Source organism: Leopardus geoffroyi, chromosome D3 (genome assembly GCF_018350155.1).
Source record: "Leopardus geoffroyi isolate Oge1 chromosome D3, O.geoffroyi_Oge1_pat1.0, whole genome shotgun sequence".
NCBI lineage: Eukaryota > Metazoa > Chordata > Mammalia > Carnivora > Felidae > Leopardus > Leopardus geoffroyi.
In genome coordinates, this window is record NC_059339.1 from 1,203,705 (window position 1) to 1,216,749 (window position 13,045).

Sequence of the window (13,045 nt, forward strand, 5' to 3'; positions counted from 1 at the left end):
AGTCTGTACGAGACAGCCATTCAAGTGTGTGCCAGCCTTAAGAAGCAAGCCTGGCGGGTCCTACGCAGACGTTATGTCTGTAACGGGTAACCCTACCTGAAAAGACAGACAGTTAAAGAAAAAATCATGACGTCTCATTAGCAACGTCAACATTCGGTTACAACTTCACTATTTTCCACATGTCAACAATTCACTGCCGAGAACACCAAGGGCGCTCGGGCCCCTGGAGGCCAGCGCCAGCAAAGCCTGGACCGCGCACGGCCCGCAGCCGCCGAGAGCACACACAGGACCCCAGACCAGGGATGAGGAGGCAGTTACGTTCCGCCGTCAGAGCCCTGCAGCGAAGGACAGCCGGCCAGGAGTTTACTGGGCGCGTTCCGTTCCTGCTTGGAGGGCGGCTCGTCAGAAAGAACTCTCTCGAAAAAGAAACTTTAAAATGTCTTTTGTATACATACAAATTCCTGGGGGCGTCTACACACCGAAACCACGTCAGCAAAGTTGTTCGTTTTATGGAAAAATGGCAAGGTGTGTGGGTGTCTGGGTGTCTGCATGGGCGTGTGTGGTGCGTGTGCCTATGTGAATATGCGTGTCCGGGGTGTGTGTGTGATGACGGAACTTCTAGAGCACTATTAAAATCGCAGACACCAAGGATCAAAATTATTTATCGTGGAGGCAAGTGCAATTTCACTGTTGATAAGTAAGTGTAAATACTTGTCAAGCCTCTGAGGTCTGGTGTGAGTAAAAATAGGGAAAGCATGTTGTTTTTAGGATATACTCAGAGGCAAATGTGCACGAGCGTACTTCGTTTTAAGCATCAAAAGAGCAGCGCAGCCATCGTTTCCCTGGAAAGGAAAACCAGCATCAGTTACAGCGGACAAACGAGACCCCGCCAGCCTGAGCGTCGGGCCAGAGAAAGCAAGCCAAGTCCAGTCAACACTTACTAACAGATCGCAATGTGAGACGCAGGTTTTCAAACCAGAGGTTTGCTTTCCAAACCTCCTGCAAACCACTTGAAAAACAAACGGAAAACGGAAAACAAGACCAAAAACCCCGGCTGTACTAAACAGTAAATACCGTGACTCGTTAGGGGTCACGTTCACATCGTGGCTTGAAATCTTATGCTTTCTCAAACACCTTGTGAAGGTGGCTTCTGGCTGAACAGTGCCTCTTGACGGGAGGTCTGGACACAAATCAGCTGAGACGTGGACGGGCACGCCCGGGCCTCCCTCCTTGCACGCACGTGCAGGGGCTGCGCCCAGCCCAAGCGGTCCCGATCCCTTCCATTACATTTATGCACTCGACAGGAGTTAGCGTACGAAAGTCCACGCGTTCAAACAAAAGACCCCACCCCTGTGAGTTTTCACACACGAACCGATGTGCTGGGCCCGCCTCTAAGACCTGTCAACATTTAAATAAATCCATTTTTTAAAAAACTCTCAGTAGTTGGTGAGCTTTGGAAATTAAACAAAAGACATCTTGAAAAGATGTCATTTGGGCTGGCAAGGTGATCCACACGTGAGCACTCACGAGGTCCACGCTCGCTCGTCTCTGCCGGGCCTGCCACTCTGGGGACGGAGGACCCACCACCCACAGCAGACCCGTGCCACGAGCACCCCGCACACCCACCTGGAGCGCCGCGCCGTCCGGTAGGCACTGGGGAGACAGTGCTTGGCTTTCGAGTGGGACCGAGGCCTGGATTTGGATGACGAGTGGTACTTGGGGGAGCGTGATCTTGTCCGAGACCGCTTTTTGTGTTTTTTCTTTTTCTTCTCTCTCTCTTCTTCTCTGGGGGGGTCTTTACTTTTGCTGGAGGGCCCTTCGGGGGGTTTGATGTCTGAAGTTGGCAGAGGTCTGCCTCCAGTCAGTAGAGGACAGGGCCCAGTACTGGTTTCCTGGGAACAAAAGAAAATCTCCAGATGTTAATAAGGAAAACAAGACACTTGTGAAGGCATATTTATAAAGCTTCAACTTGGGCTTGAAATTACTCACACACGTTATTCACACCAATAATGTACTAACATCTCCTAGAGAAGACCACGTCCCTTTTTATGGCTCTAAAACTTCACCCCAGTGTCTCCAGGGAAATGGTGGGCTCTGTAAACACCAAGCGTATGAGCGACGGTCTCCCCAGATGGTCGTTCACCAGCCCCACCTGGCAGTGATGGATCTGATGACGGGAACGTGGCTCCAAGGACGCTGTTTGAGAAAAGAGCTACACTTGCTTCTTCATAAATAATTGTGACTTTGCATTAACAGAGAGATCTTAAGCCTCCAGTTACGATTAGGCTTTTATGAATCTCTACACCAGTCTGAAAATAATTTTTAAAGAAGATCTGAATGAAAAGACATCCCTTTGATTCAAAGAACTCTGTCAAAAGAAAAAACCCTGCCTTCTTTCCACCCTGAATCTGTGTGAGTTGATGGATATTAACTACAGCTACTGTGGTCACGATTCTGCAACACATCTAAGCGAAGTCATCGTGCGGGAGACCTTGCACACGTGTGGTGCTGCACGCCTGTCACGGCTCGGTGACCCCGGGGAGAACACAGTTCACACAGCAATCGTTAACCAGACAACCCCCTGGGCACAAGCCAGGCTCCTCACGTGCTGAGTTGGCACAGGACTACGCTCGACAGACTCCTGTTCACCATAAACGCCTTTATCCAAGTGAACCGATGCGGAGAGAATCCCCACTGCAAAGAACACCCGCACACAGACCGGGAGGTGGGCGATCCGTCAGCTGTGAGCCTCACCCAGGGTAACGCCGTCTCTAGGAATTTCTTCTAAAGAGCATCCACCCAAGTGTGCAAGACGCACGCCCGAGGCCCCATGTCACGGCACTCTGCAACGAGCGTCCGGGTCCCGGTTCCATGTGGTGCATCTGGACAGCGGAATCGTGCTCAACCTTTAAACACGAGACGGCAATCCCACTTCCACTGACATTAGTTTGTCCACATCAAATTGTAAAATGAAGAAATGAGTTTATAAAAAAAAAAAAAAATACCCATCAAAACTGGAACCCCTGAAACCTTCCTTTCCCATTGTCCTGGCGCTTGGGGGCCACCCACCCGTAGTCCCCGAGCAGGGTCACTCTCCAGTTCACTCTGAATGACCTTTACCTGCAGTCATTAAACGCTACACCTCAAGACATGCACAGAATCCCGCACCCCGAGATTTGTCACCGTGAGCCTTGCGGATTCGGGTGGGAGACTCTGGGAACAAGGCCAGGCAGGTGCTGCAGCCCAACGGGGGGGAGGGTCGTTGTAACTCTGCGACCACTCCCTTCCTCTCCTTGCGTCCCCCTGCTCTGCGGGGACAAGGCTGACCAGGACAGCGCTTCATACTAAAGCTATCCTGCTTCCTCGGCTTGAAGAGAAAATGCAAGGCACTCATCCAAAGAGACGCGCTCACCCCTCGGCCATTCCCGGCTCTGTCTCCCACCTGGCCTTGGGTGAGCAGAACCCGAGACGCTTGAGACCCCCCCTGCTCCCAAAGCGCCCTGCCTAAGCGGGTTCTTGCGCGTCTAGTAACTCAGGAACCGGGAGCCGCTGGGAGGAAGGCACAGACCTTGCTTTGTGCCCGCTCTGGTCCTCGTTCCCCGCCTTCCAGGCTGCAGCGATGCCCACATGTCTGTAAGGCTCGGCCTGTGCTGGCTCAGGGAGCCCATCTCAACACCCGACGGGAAACCACCTCCATGTCTAAGAGCCCCCGCGTCCGCTCTGGCGCTGGGCAGAATAAACGGCACTGCAAGCCGAGAACGCAAGAAACCGCGCAGGACGCCAGGCAGCTCTAGAGGCCGGATGAGGGGGCTCCGCCCGGCCCCCGCGTCCTGCTGCGGGCAGGGCCTGGCTGTGCCGGCTGGTGGCCAACTCTGCCGCCGCGCAGTGGGAAAACCAGCTTGGGGTGTGTTTTCAGACTCCCGATAAATTAGGGACACAAGTTGTGCAAAAGGCAAGACTGAAGCCAGGGATGCAGCCGGCAGCCGGCACCCTGGGACGGCACGCAGGGCCCGTGTGACAGGCGAGTGGGCGTGGGGCCACAACCAGAATCTGTCCTTCCTGAGCCTGGGCAGGGGGCTCCCGGGGAAGCCGAGGCAGACGTTCCGGCCTGAGCCAGCAGCCTGTTCTGGGGGGACCTCCGCAGGGGACAGAGCCGCGGCACTCAGCGCTGCCCTCCAAGGAGGGGTGGGAGCATGTGGCCCTGTCGGTCACCGGGCACCAGGCCGCCAGAGACACAGGGAGGGTGCCCGGCAGCTCACGGGCTGCGTTTCTGTTTCTATTCCTACTGCTGACCCGAGAACTCCTACCTCTGAGCATCGTTACTGCTTCTCTGTGATCGCGGTACCCCACTGTGCCTGAAGTTTACTGCTCCTTTTGATTCAACAGGTAATCAGGCCAACATTTTCAACATTCCTTGTAATCGACTCGGGAGATCTATTTATTCTTTTTTTTTTTTTTAACTTTTTTTTAACCTTTTTTATTTTTTTGAGACAGAGAGAGACAGAGTATGAAGGGGGGAGGGTCAGAGAGAGAGAGAGAGAGAGACACAGAATCCGAAACAGGCTCCAGGCTCTGAGCTGTCGGCACAGAGACCGTCGTGGGGCTTGAACTCACAGACCCCGAGATCGCGACCCGAGCCGAAGTCAGGAGATCTTATCCTTCACCCTTAGTATGGGGGCCTCTGCCCAACTGAATGGAGAGGATCCACTGTGATGACCTCAGCTTACAGGGACCAACAAGAGAATATTCAGAAACCCAGTAATCAGACTGGAGAACGAAGGACGAAAAGGGTAACCAACACCACCCGCACAGTCCCTGCAGCCCAGCAGCGGGTCCCAGGGCGCAAGTGCTGGGCGCAGGCTCTGTGTCGGCATGTGTCAGGGACCCTGACGAGCGGCCACCCCCTTCAGGGGAACGTGAGCAGTGGCCGCCGGCTCCCTCCGCAGCCTGGCAGCCGCTCTCGCAGCCGTGCAGACACTGTGGGGGCGCCGGCCCTCTGTGCCTCCTCCCCCCTCCATCATGAATACCGGAGGCGGCGCACTTTGAGCAGGAGACAGACCAGAACGTTCCATCTCCTTGGTCATCGTGCCAGGTTGAGGGAGAAGCACACGACCCAGGTCGAGCTGTCCAGAACGTCCACGTGAGCGTGGAGTGTGGAGCAGGGTCCCGGACCGTGGGTGGCGCGGCGGGAGGACACAGCCGGTCGGCGGGGGGCTGTGCCTGGAGAGGAATCCTCGGGGCATCGCTGCCCTCACGACTCAGAGTGTGAGCCCCACTACGTCCTACTGCTGCTGCTGAAGCCACGTGGGGGCAGCGGGGCAGGTTTCTGACACGGGCAACCACAGCAGCCACGCAATAAAACAACTAGCTGTTTAGTCCGCACTCCGCTGCAGCGGTAGGGACGCCGTCTCTGCACTGTCCCCTGCAGTTAGCCGTCAGCCACGTGTGGCTACTGAACACTTGAAATGTGGCTAACAAGGTCAAGGACCTGAATTTTGAATTTTATTTGATTCCTATTAGGTTACGTTTAAATGACCACGGATGGTGAGTGGCCACCGTGCACCGTACTGGACAGCATGTGTCTTGGAAAGTAACCAGAGTCTCCGACGCCTGACTCACATACCTCTTGATGCCACACCTCCCCCTCGGCCCGACCTCCCTGCTCTGCTTGCAGAAGGCACCCGGCCAGGCCGCCCTGTGCACTGCCATCAATGAGCCAACGAGCAGCAGAGGGGTGCCCACAGGTGCGCGCAGGGCTGGGGGGCGGGGGTGCCCACGGGTGCGCACAGGGTTGCGGGAGGAGTGCGCGTGGGGCTGCGGGAGGGGTGCGCGCGGGGCTGCAGGAGGGGTGCACGTGGGGCTGTGGGGGGTGGTGCCCACGGGTGTGCGCAGAGCTGCGGGAGGGTTGCATGCTCAGGGCTGCGGGGGGGGTGCCCACGGGTGCGCGCAGGGCTGCGGGGGGGGTGCCCATGGGTGTGTGCAGGGCTGCGGGAGGGGTGCGCGCAGGGCTGCGGGAGGGGTGTGCGTGGGGTTGCGGGAGGGGTGCCCAGGGTGCACGCAGGGCTGCAGGAGGGGTGCGCGCAGGGTTGCGGGAGGGGTGCGCGTGGGGCTGCGGGAGGGGTGCGCGCGGGGCTGCAGGAGGGGTGCACGTGGGGATGTGGGGGGGTGGTGCCCACGGGTGTGCGCAGGGCTGCGGGAGGGTTGCGTGCTCAGGGCTGCGGGGGGGGGGGGGTGCCCACGGGTGCGCGCAGGGCTGCGGGGGGGGTGCCCATGGGTGTGTGCAGGGCTGCGGGAGGGGTGCGCGCAGGGCTGCGGGAGGGGTGTGCGTGGGGCTGCGGGAGGGGTGCCCAGGGTGCACGCAGGGCTGCAGGAGGGGTGCACGCGGGGCTGCGGGAGGGGTGCCCACGGGTGCGCGCAAGGCTGCGGGGGGGGGTGCCCATGGGTGTGTGCAGGGCTGTGGGAGGGCTGCACGCAGGGCTGCAGGAGGGGTGCACGCGGGGCTGCGGGAGGGGTGCCCACGGGTGCGCGCAAGGCTGCAGGGGGGGGGTGCCCATGGGTGTGTGCAGGGCTGTGGGAGGGCTGCGCGCGGGGCTGCGGGAGGGGTGCGTGGGGGGCTGCAGGAGGGGTGCCCGCGGGTGCGCGCGGGGCAGCACCAAGCCAGCGGAGCCGTCTCGTGGGGGGGGGGGGGGTGGAACGTTAACACCCCAGCAGAAAGCACCAGAGAGCAAGCCGCCACGGGGGAGGCAGTGCACAGGCTGGTCTGAGTGGTGTCTGTGAGAAACAGAGAGAATTTCAAGACTGCCTGCCCTGCCCCGCCCCTCCAGTAACCCCGGGAATGACACGGCTCAGTCCCTGAACCACAGCGAAGTAAGCACCTGCCCGCTAAGCGGCTCATGGCGAGCCAGTCCCGTCCTGCCGCGGCACAACGAACTGCTCGAAAGCAGACAAACTCGCATCTCCAGATAAAGCCTCACGTGTGAAACGACACTACAGTAACCATAAAACGGGACAATTCCACACACGCCTCGAGATGTCAGGCTCGGAATCGCGTCCTCTAAAACTGCATGTCGAAACCTCGGCTGCGCGTCATTCTCGCGGCGCGCGCCCTCTCTCCTGAAGCCACCCAGCTGCCCTGATCCGACCGGCGGTGCTCCCTCCCGGAGGACTCTCTGTGCGGTCCCCGCCTCAGGCACTGCTGCCCGGACTGCCATCGTGTCCTGCCCTTGCGCTGTGGCCGCTGCGGGCTTCCCACGGAAATGCCGCTCCTGCTCGTCCGCATCCCAGTCTGGTCCCAGGACGAGGCTCCTGCAACCGCCCCGCCCCGTGCCGCGCGGTGCCGGTCAGGGCCTCGCTGCGCTGCACCCACCGCCACCACTTGAGCGCCGCTGGCCCTGGAGGGTCCCCCCAATCTGTCAACTCTCATTACCAGAGTTCCTCAAGGCCCCACCCAGACCCCCCCCTCCCCTCGGCAGGCCGTGCGCCCTTCTGCCTCCCGGGGGCCCAGGCATCACCCACGGCTCATCTGGTGTTGGCTGCTCTGTGCCCCGCTAGACTGTCCTGGGGGACAAACGGGGTTGTGTGGGCATCTGGGTGAGACACAGGCTTCTAAGTCACCTTCCGGAGGGCCTCGGTGCCTTGGAAACAACAGAGGCTCAGCACGCGCGGTTGATTCCTGTTCCCACCTCCTCGCGGACTCCTGTTCAGCCTGTAAACCCAGCAGGATCATTAACTTGAACAAACTGCTGGTGTCTAGAAGGTGTCCTGAAATGTGCTGTCACTGTGCAGATGACTGCATAAGCCAAGGGGGGTTCAAACTGAAGACCCCGGTTTCCCTTCATTTTGAATTAAGAGCACACGCACACCCCAAAAGTGAGACGTTCACGGGGATTTCTAAGCACCACTCGCGTGGATCTTTATGTCTCACAAAACTTATATAAAACTTAGCGTTCTGTTAGTATCCGTCCCCGTCAACAAACACACCTTAGGACGTCATTTCAGGTTACCCCCAGATACATAACGTGCCCTCTCCTGACAGGCAGGTCGGTATGTGCAAGTGTGAGCTGGGCTGGGCTCCAAGGCGGCCTGTGCAATGAGTGGCAGGGTGAGTGATTTGGTGAATGCATCGGGTCCAGCCACGTGCTCCTTAAACCAGAGTAGTTCCAAGCGGTGCAGACTCCCGTGGACAAAGAGAAATGTCTGTGACGCTGGTGACAGAGAAGAGACAGGCAGACAGCCAGGAGGCAACGAGGGGAGGCTCTGAAGGCGGCTCTCGGGGACGGGGGCCGAAGATGCCACCGGGCCTGTGAAGTCACTCAGCACCCCCGCAGTGAACACGCACAAGCTAACCCTCACAGTTGCCGTCTTTCCGCCCGTCAGACGGACGAGGATCAAAGGCTGGTGATAAGCGGCGTTGGCGGGGGCGCGAAAGCAGATATTTAAAAGCGTTTCCACAGTCCGGCATCCGCCCCATGGACACGCACACCGAAGTGAGCGCGCAAGACAGGACCCAGGCTCAGAGCAGCACTGTGGCCACGGTCACGGCAGCGAGGCCCCGGGAACAGTGTGCACGCCCACCACTGACCGGGTCAGGTTAAGGGCTAACGTGGGACAGTCATGCATCCAGTAAATCCTCAACGAGCACGACCCCGATGTGGACAGAAACAGCTCTCTGACGATGGAAAAACCAGGATAACGTGTAGGGTCCGGTCCTGTTACCGCGACATTTCAATCTACACACAGAAATAGATCCGTTTTCCCGTGAGAACCCACAAAGAATGGAGCGCACGCACACCCATGATGCAGCATTATGCACCTAGAAAAAGGAGGTTCCGTGAAGTGAAGAAGCCAGTCCCTGAGGAACAGACACTGTAGGACTCCCACTTTCACAGGGCCCCAGGACCAGCCAGGCTGATGGACACGGACAGCAGAGATGTGGGCGCCAGGGGCAGGGAGCCAGTGGTTGACGGGACAGTTTCGTTTGGGAAGATGAAAAAGTCCTGGAGACGGAGGGCAGTGACAGCTGCACACGAGAGGAGTGTGCTTCATGCCACGGCACAGGGGGCTTCAAAAGGGCTCAAACGAGGGGTGCCTGGGGGGGGCTGAGTCAGTTGAGCGGCTGGCTTCCGCTCAGGTCACGATCTCACAGTTCGTGAGTTCGAGCCCCGTGTCGGGCTCTCTGCTGACAGCTCAGAGCCTGGAGCTGCTTTGGATTCTGTTTCTCCCTCTCTCTCTGCCCCTCCCCTGCTTGTGCACTCTCTCTCTCTCAAAAATAAACATTAAAACAATTTTTTTAAGAGGAACTATAATAATCAACTGTATATTTATCTTATAAAATAAAAACCTAAAATAAAAGTAAGAAATGGAAATTTCCATAGGAATCGTGAAACAGCACACGAGAAGGAAACCAAACTTCCTGTCCATTTTGTACCTGTCCCTCGCACCTGAACGTTTTGGACACGTGCGTGCCCTGCTTTAGTAACAGTGAAAGCAGACCCTGCTACACCCTGGGGCAGATGAGCCACAGCAAAATCCTGCTGGGTTCCGGCCCGGGGCCTTCTGGGCGGTGTCTTCATGCTGTCCCGCGCACGTCTGCTCACACAGACCCGGGGTGCCACCTGCTCCCGCTGAGCTCAGGTCCCCAGCACGAGACAATCCTACTCCTGCTCAGCGGGGGTCAGGCGTGCCGCCTCTGAGCCTGGGGTACGCGCAGAACAGACATGCGGGCAGGGTAACCTGTCCCCAGAAGCTGCTTTCAGCTGAGATTACCGTCCAGTTGAATCCCGGTTATGACAACTGCCAAGGTGACTAAAGTATTTCTGTTTCAAAGCAGTTAGACGTTTATTACCATCTGCTACTACCGCTGCACTCCTGCTCAAATCATTGAGGACCCACAATCTGTCCCACTAGATGCGCAAGAAGATCCACCTGGTGACCAAACGGGAAGCAGAAACACCCATCTCTACGTCGTGCAGACGTAAAACACGCTGGAAACCCGGCAGGTGGGCGAGGCCGCGTAGAAAGAGACACAGGAGAAAAGCCTAAGCGGAAGCCTGTCTCGTGCTCACAGGGAGAGAGGTCTGGGGGCCGTGACCAGGCAACACGGCAGGCTGGGAAAAACCGCGTTGACGACGAGGAATTCTGGCCGGGACGGAGTCTGCATTCCAACACAGCGTCGCTGGGAAACAGACGCGAGCGTGTAGCGGCACCGGCTGAGTCCACGCATGCAGGTGACGTTACCTCAGTCTCTTATTCGCCGCACCAACGACACCGGGACAACGGACAACGCAGGCAACTGGCAGTGCACCCAGGGCCCCCCTGCGCCCGCTCCCCTGCCACACGCACAACTTCTGTTACGTCCCGGGCCTCCCCGGGCCCGTCACCACAGGGCCGTGGCTCCCCGAAGCCCAGGACTGGGGGCACCCGGTGGCCCGCCTCAGGGGTGCAGGGAGAGGAGCGGAGGTGGCCGTGTCCCGGCATCCCCCTGGGCACCCCCACGCCTCCGCACACTCGAGGCCGGTCCGAGGACAGCCCGCAGGAGCCCACCCCTCCTGCCCTCCTCGCCGACCCCGGCTCTGAGGCCGCCCGCCAGGCCTGAGGGCTCCGGACCGATTCCTGAGGGGAGACAGCAGGGGCTCGGCCTTCAACAGGAGGAGGGGGACCTGAACTCCGTGAGCTGTTTTCCACGCAAAACACATAAACCAAGCGGCTGCGTGCGGCCAAGATCTATTTTGAATAACGGCCTCGGGCTCTCAGAAATGTCAACAGAACCGAAGAGAAAGAGTGCAGGACTGCTTCTACGTTCCAGGGAAAGGCCACTACAAAAGACACTTTGGGGACACTGGTGTGTGGACGTGCGAGCCCACGGGAACGGAGGGCGATGCTGGCAGAGGTGCTGGCCCTCCCCAGAAAAGGCGGGAGCGACCACAGCTTGTTTTCTTTTTTAATTCAAGTACTGACGCTGATGTGGACCCGAGACGTCACAGGTCTTGCTCTGGACGAGTCTGTCCCCAGGGGAATGTGTCCCCCCCCCCCCCCCAGGGAAGCCAGGGCCTAGAGTACCCTAACGGGGTCTTCCCCAAACTCACAGCGGAAGCACGCCGGCCCCCGCAGAAGAGCGGGGTCTGCTGACAGCCCCCTCTCAGGCTGGGGACCCGAGTGGCCAGAGGACGCCCCACTCACCCACTCTCACCCGCGATGCTGACGTGGACTTTCACTTACCTCTACGTTGAAAGGATTTTCCTCAACTTTTCCGACTTCTGCTTCTGGCAGGGGATTTTTTAAGGTTTGTAAAAACAAAGCTGCTTTCCTTTTACGTTCCGCTTGAAGCTGCTTCTCCTTCGATTCCTTGGACGCCTGGGCCAGCTTCTCCCTGGCAGCGGCTGCCAGTCGGTCCTCCAGCTTTTGCTTTGCTTAAGAAACGAACGACAAAAAAAGTGATGTTTAGAGCAAGTGCTATTCTAAAAACACCTCGCTATCTTAGTTTTCACAAGCAGCGAAAGGGTCACGGGATACAACGTGGTTATTCTAAGAGATTAACAGGACACAAATTTCAGGATAAGTAAACAAATCAGGCAGGCTGAATTGTGAGGCAGTTAGTTCATAAGGCTTACTATTAGGATTTTAAATATTTCACCCTCAAAATCAAAGTCGGAAGGTGGATGGGATTCCACACCAGGGAGAGTCGGAGTCATGAAACCCTCAGAAAGCCTTAGGCTCTCGTGAACACGGGTCCCTAATGCTCATGCCCGACAAGGGGCGCTGCGTTCGAGCACGTCCCGACACACGGTTCTGTGCGCAGCGGTACGTGCACGAGGGGACCCGGGGCACTGGCCCGAGCCTGCTCAGGAGCCACCTGGAAATGTTGTGTCACCTGTCTGTGCACGTGCAGGAAAAGCAACGTCCGGGAACCAGTTAGGACAGACAGGAACTGCTAACTGCTGTAGCGCAAAACAGAACTATTTAGGGGTAAGAGACGGTGAGAGGCCCTCCCACACACTGCTGGTGGTCGGGGGCCGGCGGTGGCCAGGCTGTGACCTGTGAAGACAAGCCCCAGTCTGGAAACCAGCTCCGGCCCACGTCCTCTCGAAGGGTCTGTCTGTGGGCAGAAGGCCTCACGAAAGGGTATCTCCTAGTTGGGTCCATCAGCCGAGCCGGGATCACGGGCTGAGCATCCGACCCGAGGCGGCCCTCAGAGCGCCAAGGCCCCCACCCCCCAGTAACGCGCTCTCTAGAACGAGCCGCCGGGGGCACTGCATCCGGAGCTTAGGAAGGGCAGTGCCCACCACTCTAACAGAGAACTCTCCGCGTGCACCAAGCACCAGCTGCCCCCAGGTCCTGCCGTGCCCCGGCTGGGGGCTCAGTCCCAGCGCTGCGGGCTTAGGAGGCTAGTCCTGTGCTACTGCCTGCCTTTCAAGAAGGTGTAAAACGTGCTGACAAACCTTGCTTCGCCTCTAGCTCCTCCTGGGTTAGCTGGGGCCGCTTCTCCTCAACAACCGCACAGGGCGGGGCGACTGCCGGGGTCGTGTTTGCGGTGCCGCTACAACTTTCTTGGCCTTCTTTGCCTTCTTCATCATCATCACTGTCATCATCTAGCTTAACACGGTTTTTTTCCAGGGGAAGGAGGTCATTTTCTTTGGCCTTGATCGCAAAGCTTATTGGAGCAAATGAAGCTATTGGGAAAAGTGAACATGGTGACGCACGTTTAGGTACCTGGAGGCACAGAGCAGAGCCCCCACGGCCCCGCCGTCCACGCGAGCGCCAGCTGCGGGGCGGCCTCCCCGGTGCAGCCGCGTCTCACGCCCAGGGGCCTCGGGGGGCGGCGGCAACGCCTGCGTTGTCAAAGGGGGCCGTTCAAGTGCACGCTGGGCACGGGGAGGCTGGCCTGCCACAAGCGTCTCGCGAGGAACACGCCCAGAGCGGCATCCAGGGCCGCTGCACTGGTAAAGGGGCACTTCCTCTTGGGGTTTTCCTTCTTTTTTGGGCTCAGCACGTGGCTGAGTTGGTACGAGTCAGACGTATGATGCGGCTCCACTATAAAAAGGTATTT

General features: G+C 58.4%; 1 protein-coding gene across 2 annotated transcripts in view; it reads right to left on the minus strand.

Moving 5' to 3' along the window:
* The window catches only part of LOC123588467 (splicing factor SWAP), a 69,608-nt gene that overhangs the window by 16,374 nt on the left and 40,189 nt on the right, over window positions 1-13,045 (minus strand). For both annotated transcript variants that reach the window (XM_045459492.1, XM_045459493.1), the window contains 3 exons: window positions 12,438-12,668; window positions 11,218-11,408; window positions 1,627-1,892 (listed from right to left, as the gene is read on the minus strand). In XM_045459492.1, the coding sequence (XP_045315448.1) occupies window positions 1,627-1,892; window positions 11,218-11,408; window positions 12,438-12,668 (688 nt within the window). The remainder of the gene's footprint in view (window positions 1-1,626; window positions 1,893-11,217; window positions 11,409-12,437; window positions 12,669-13,045) is intronic.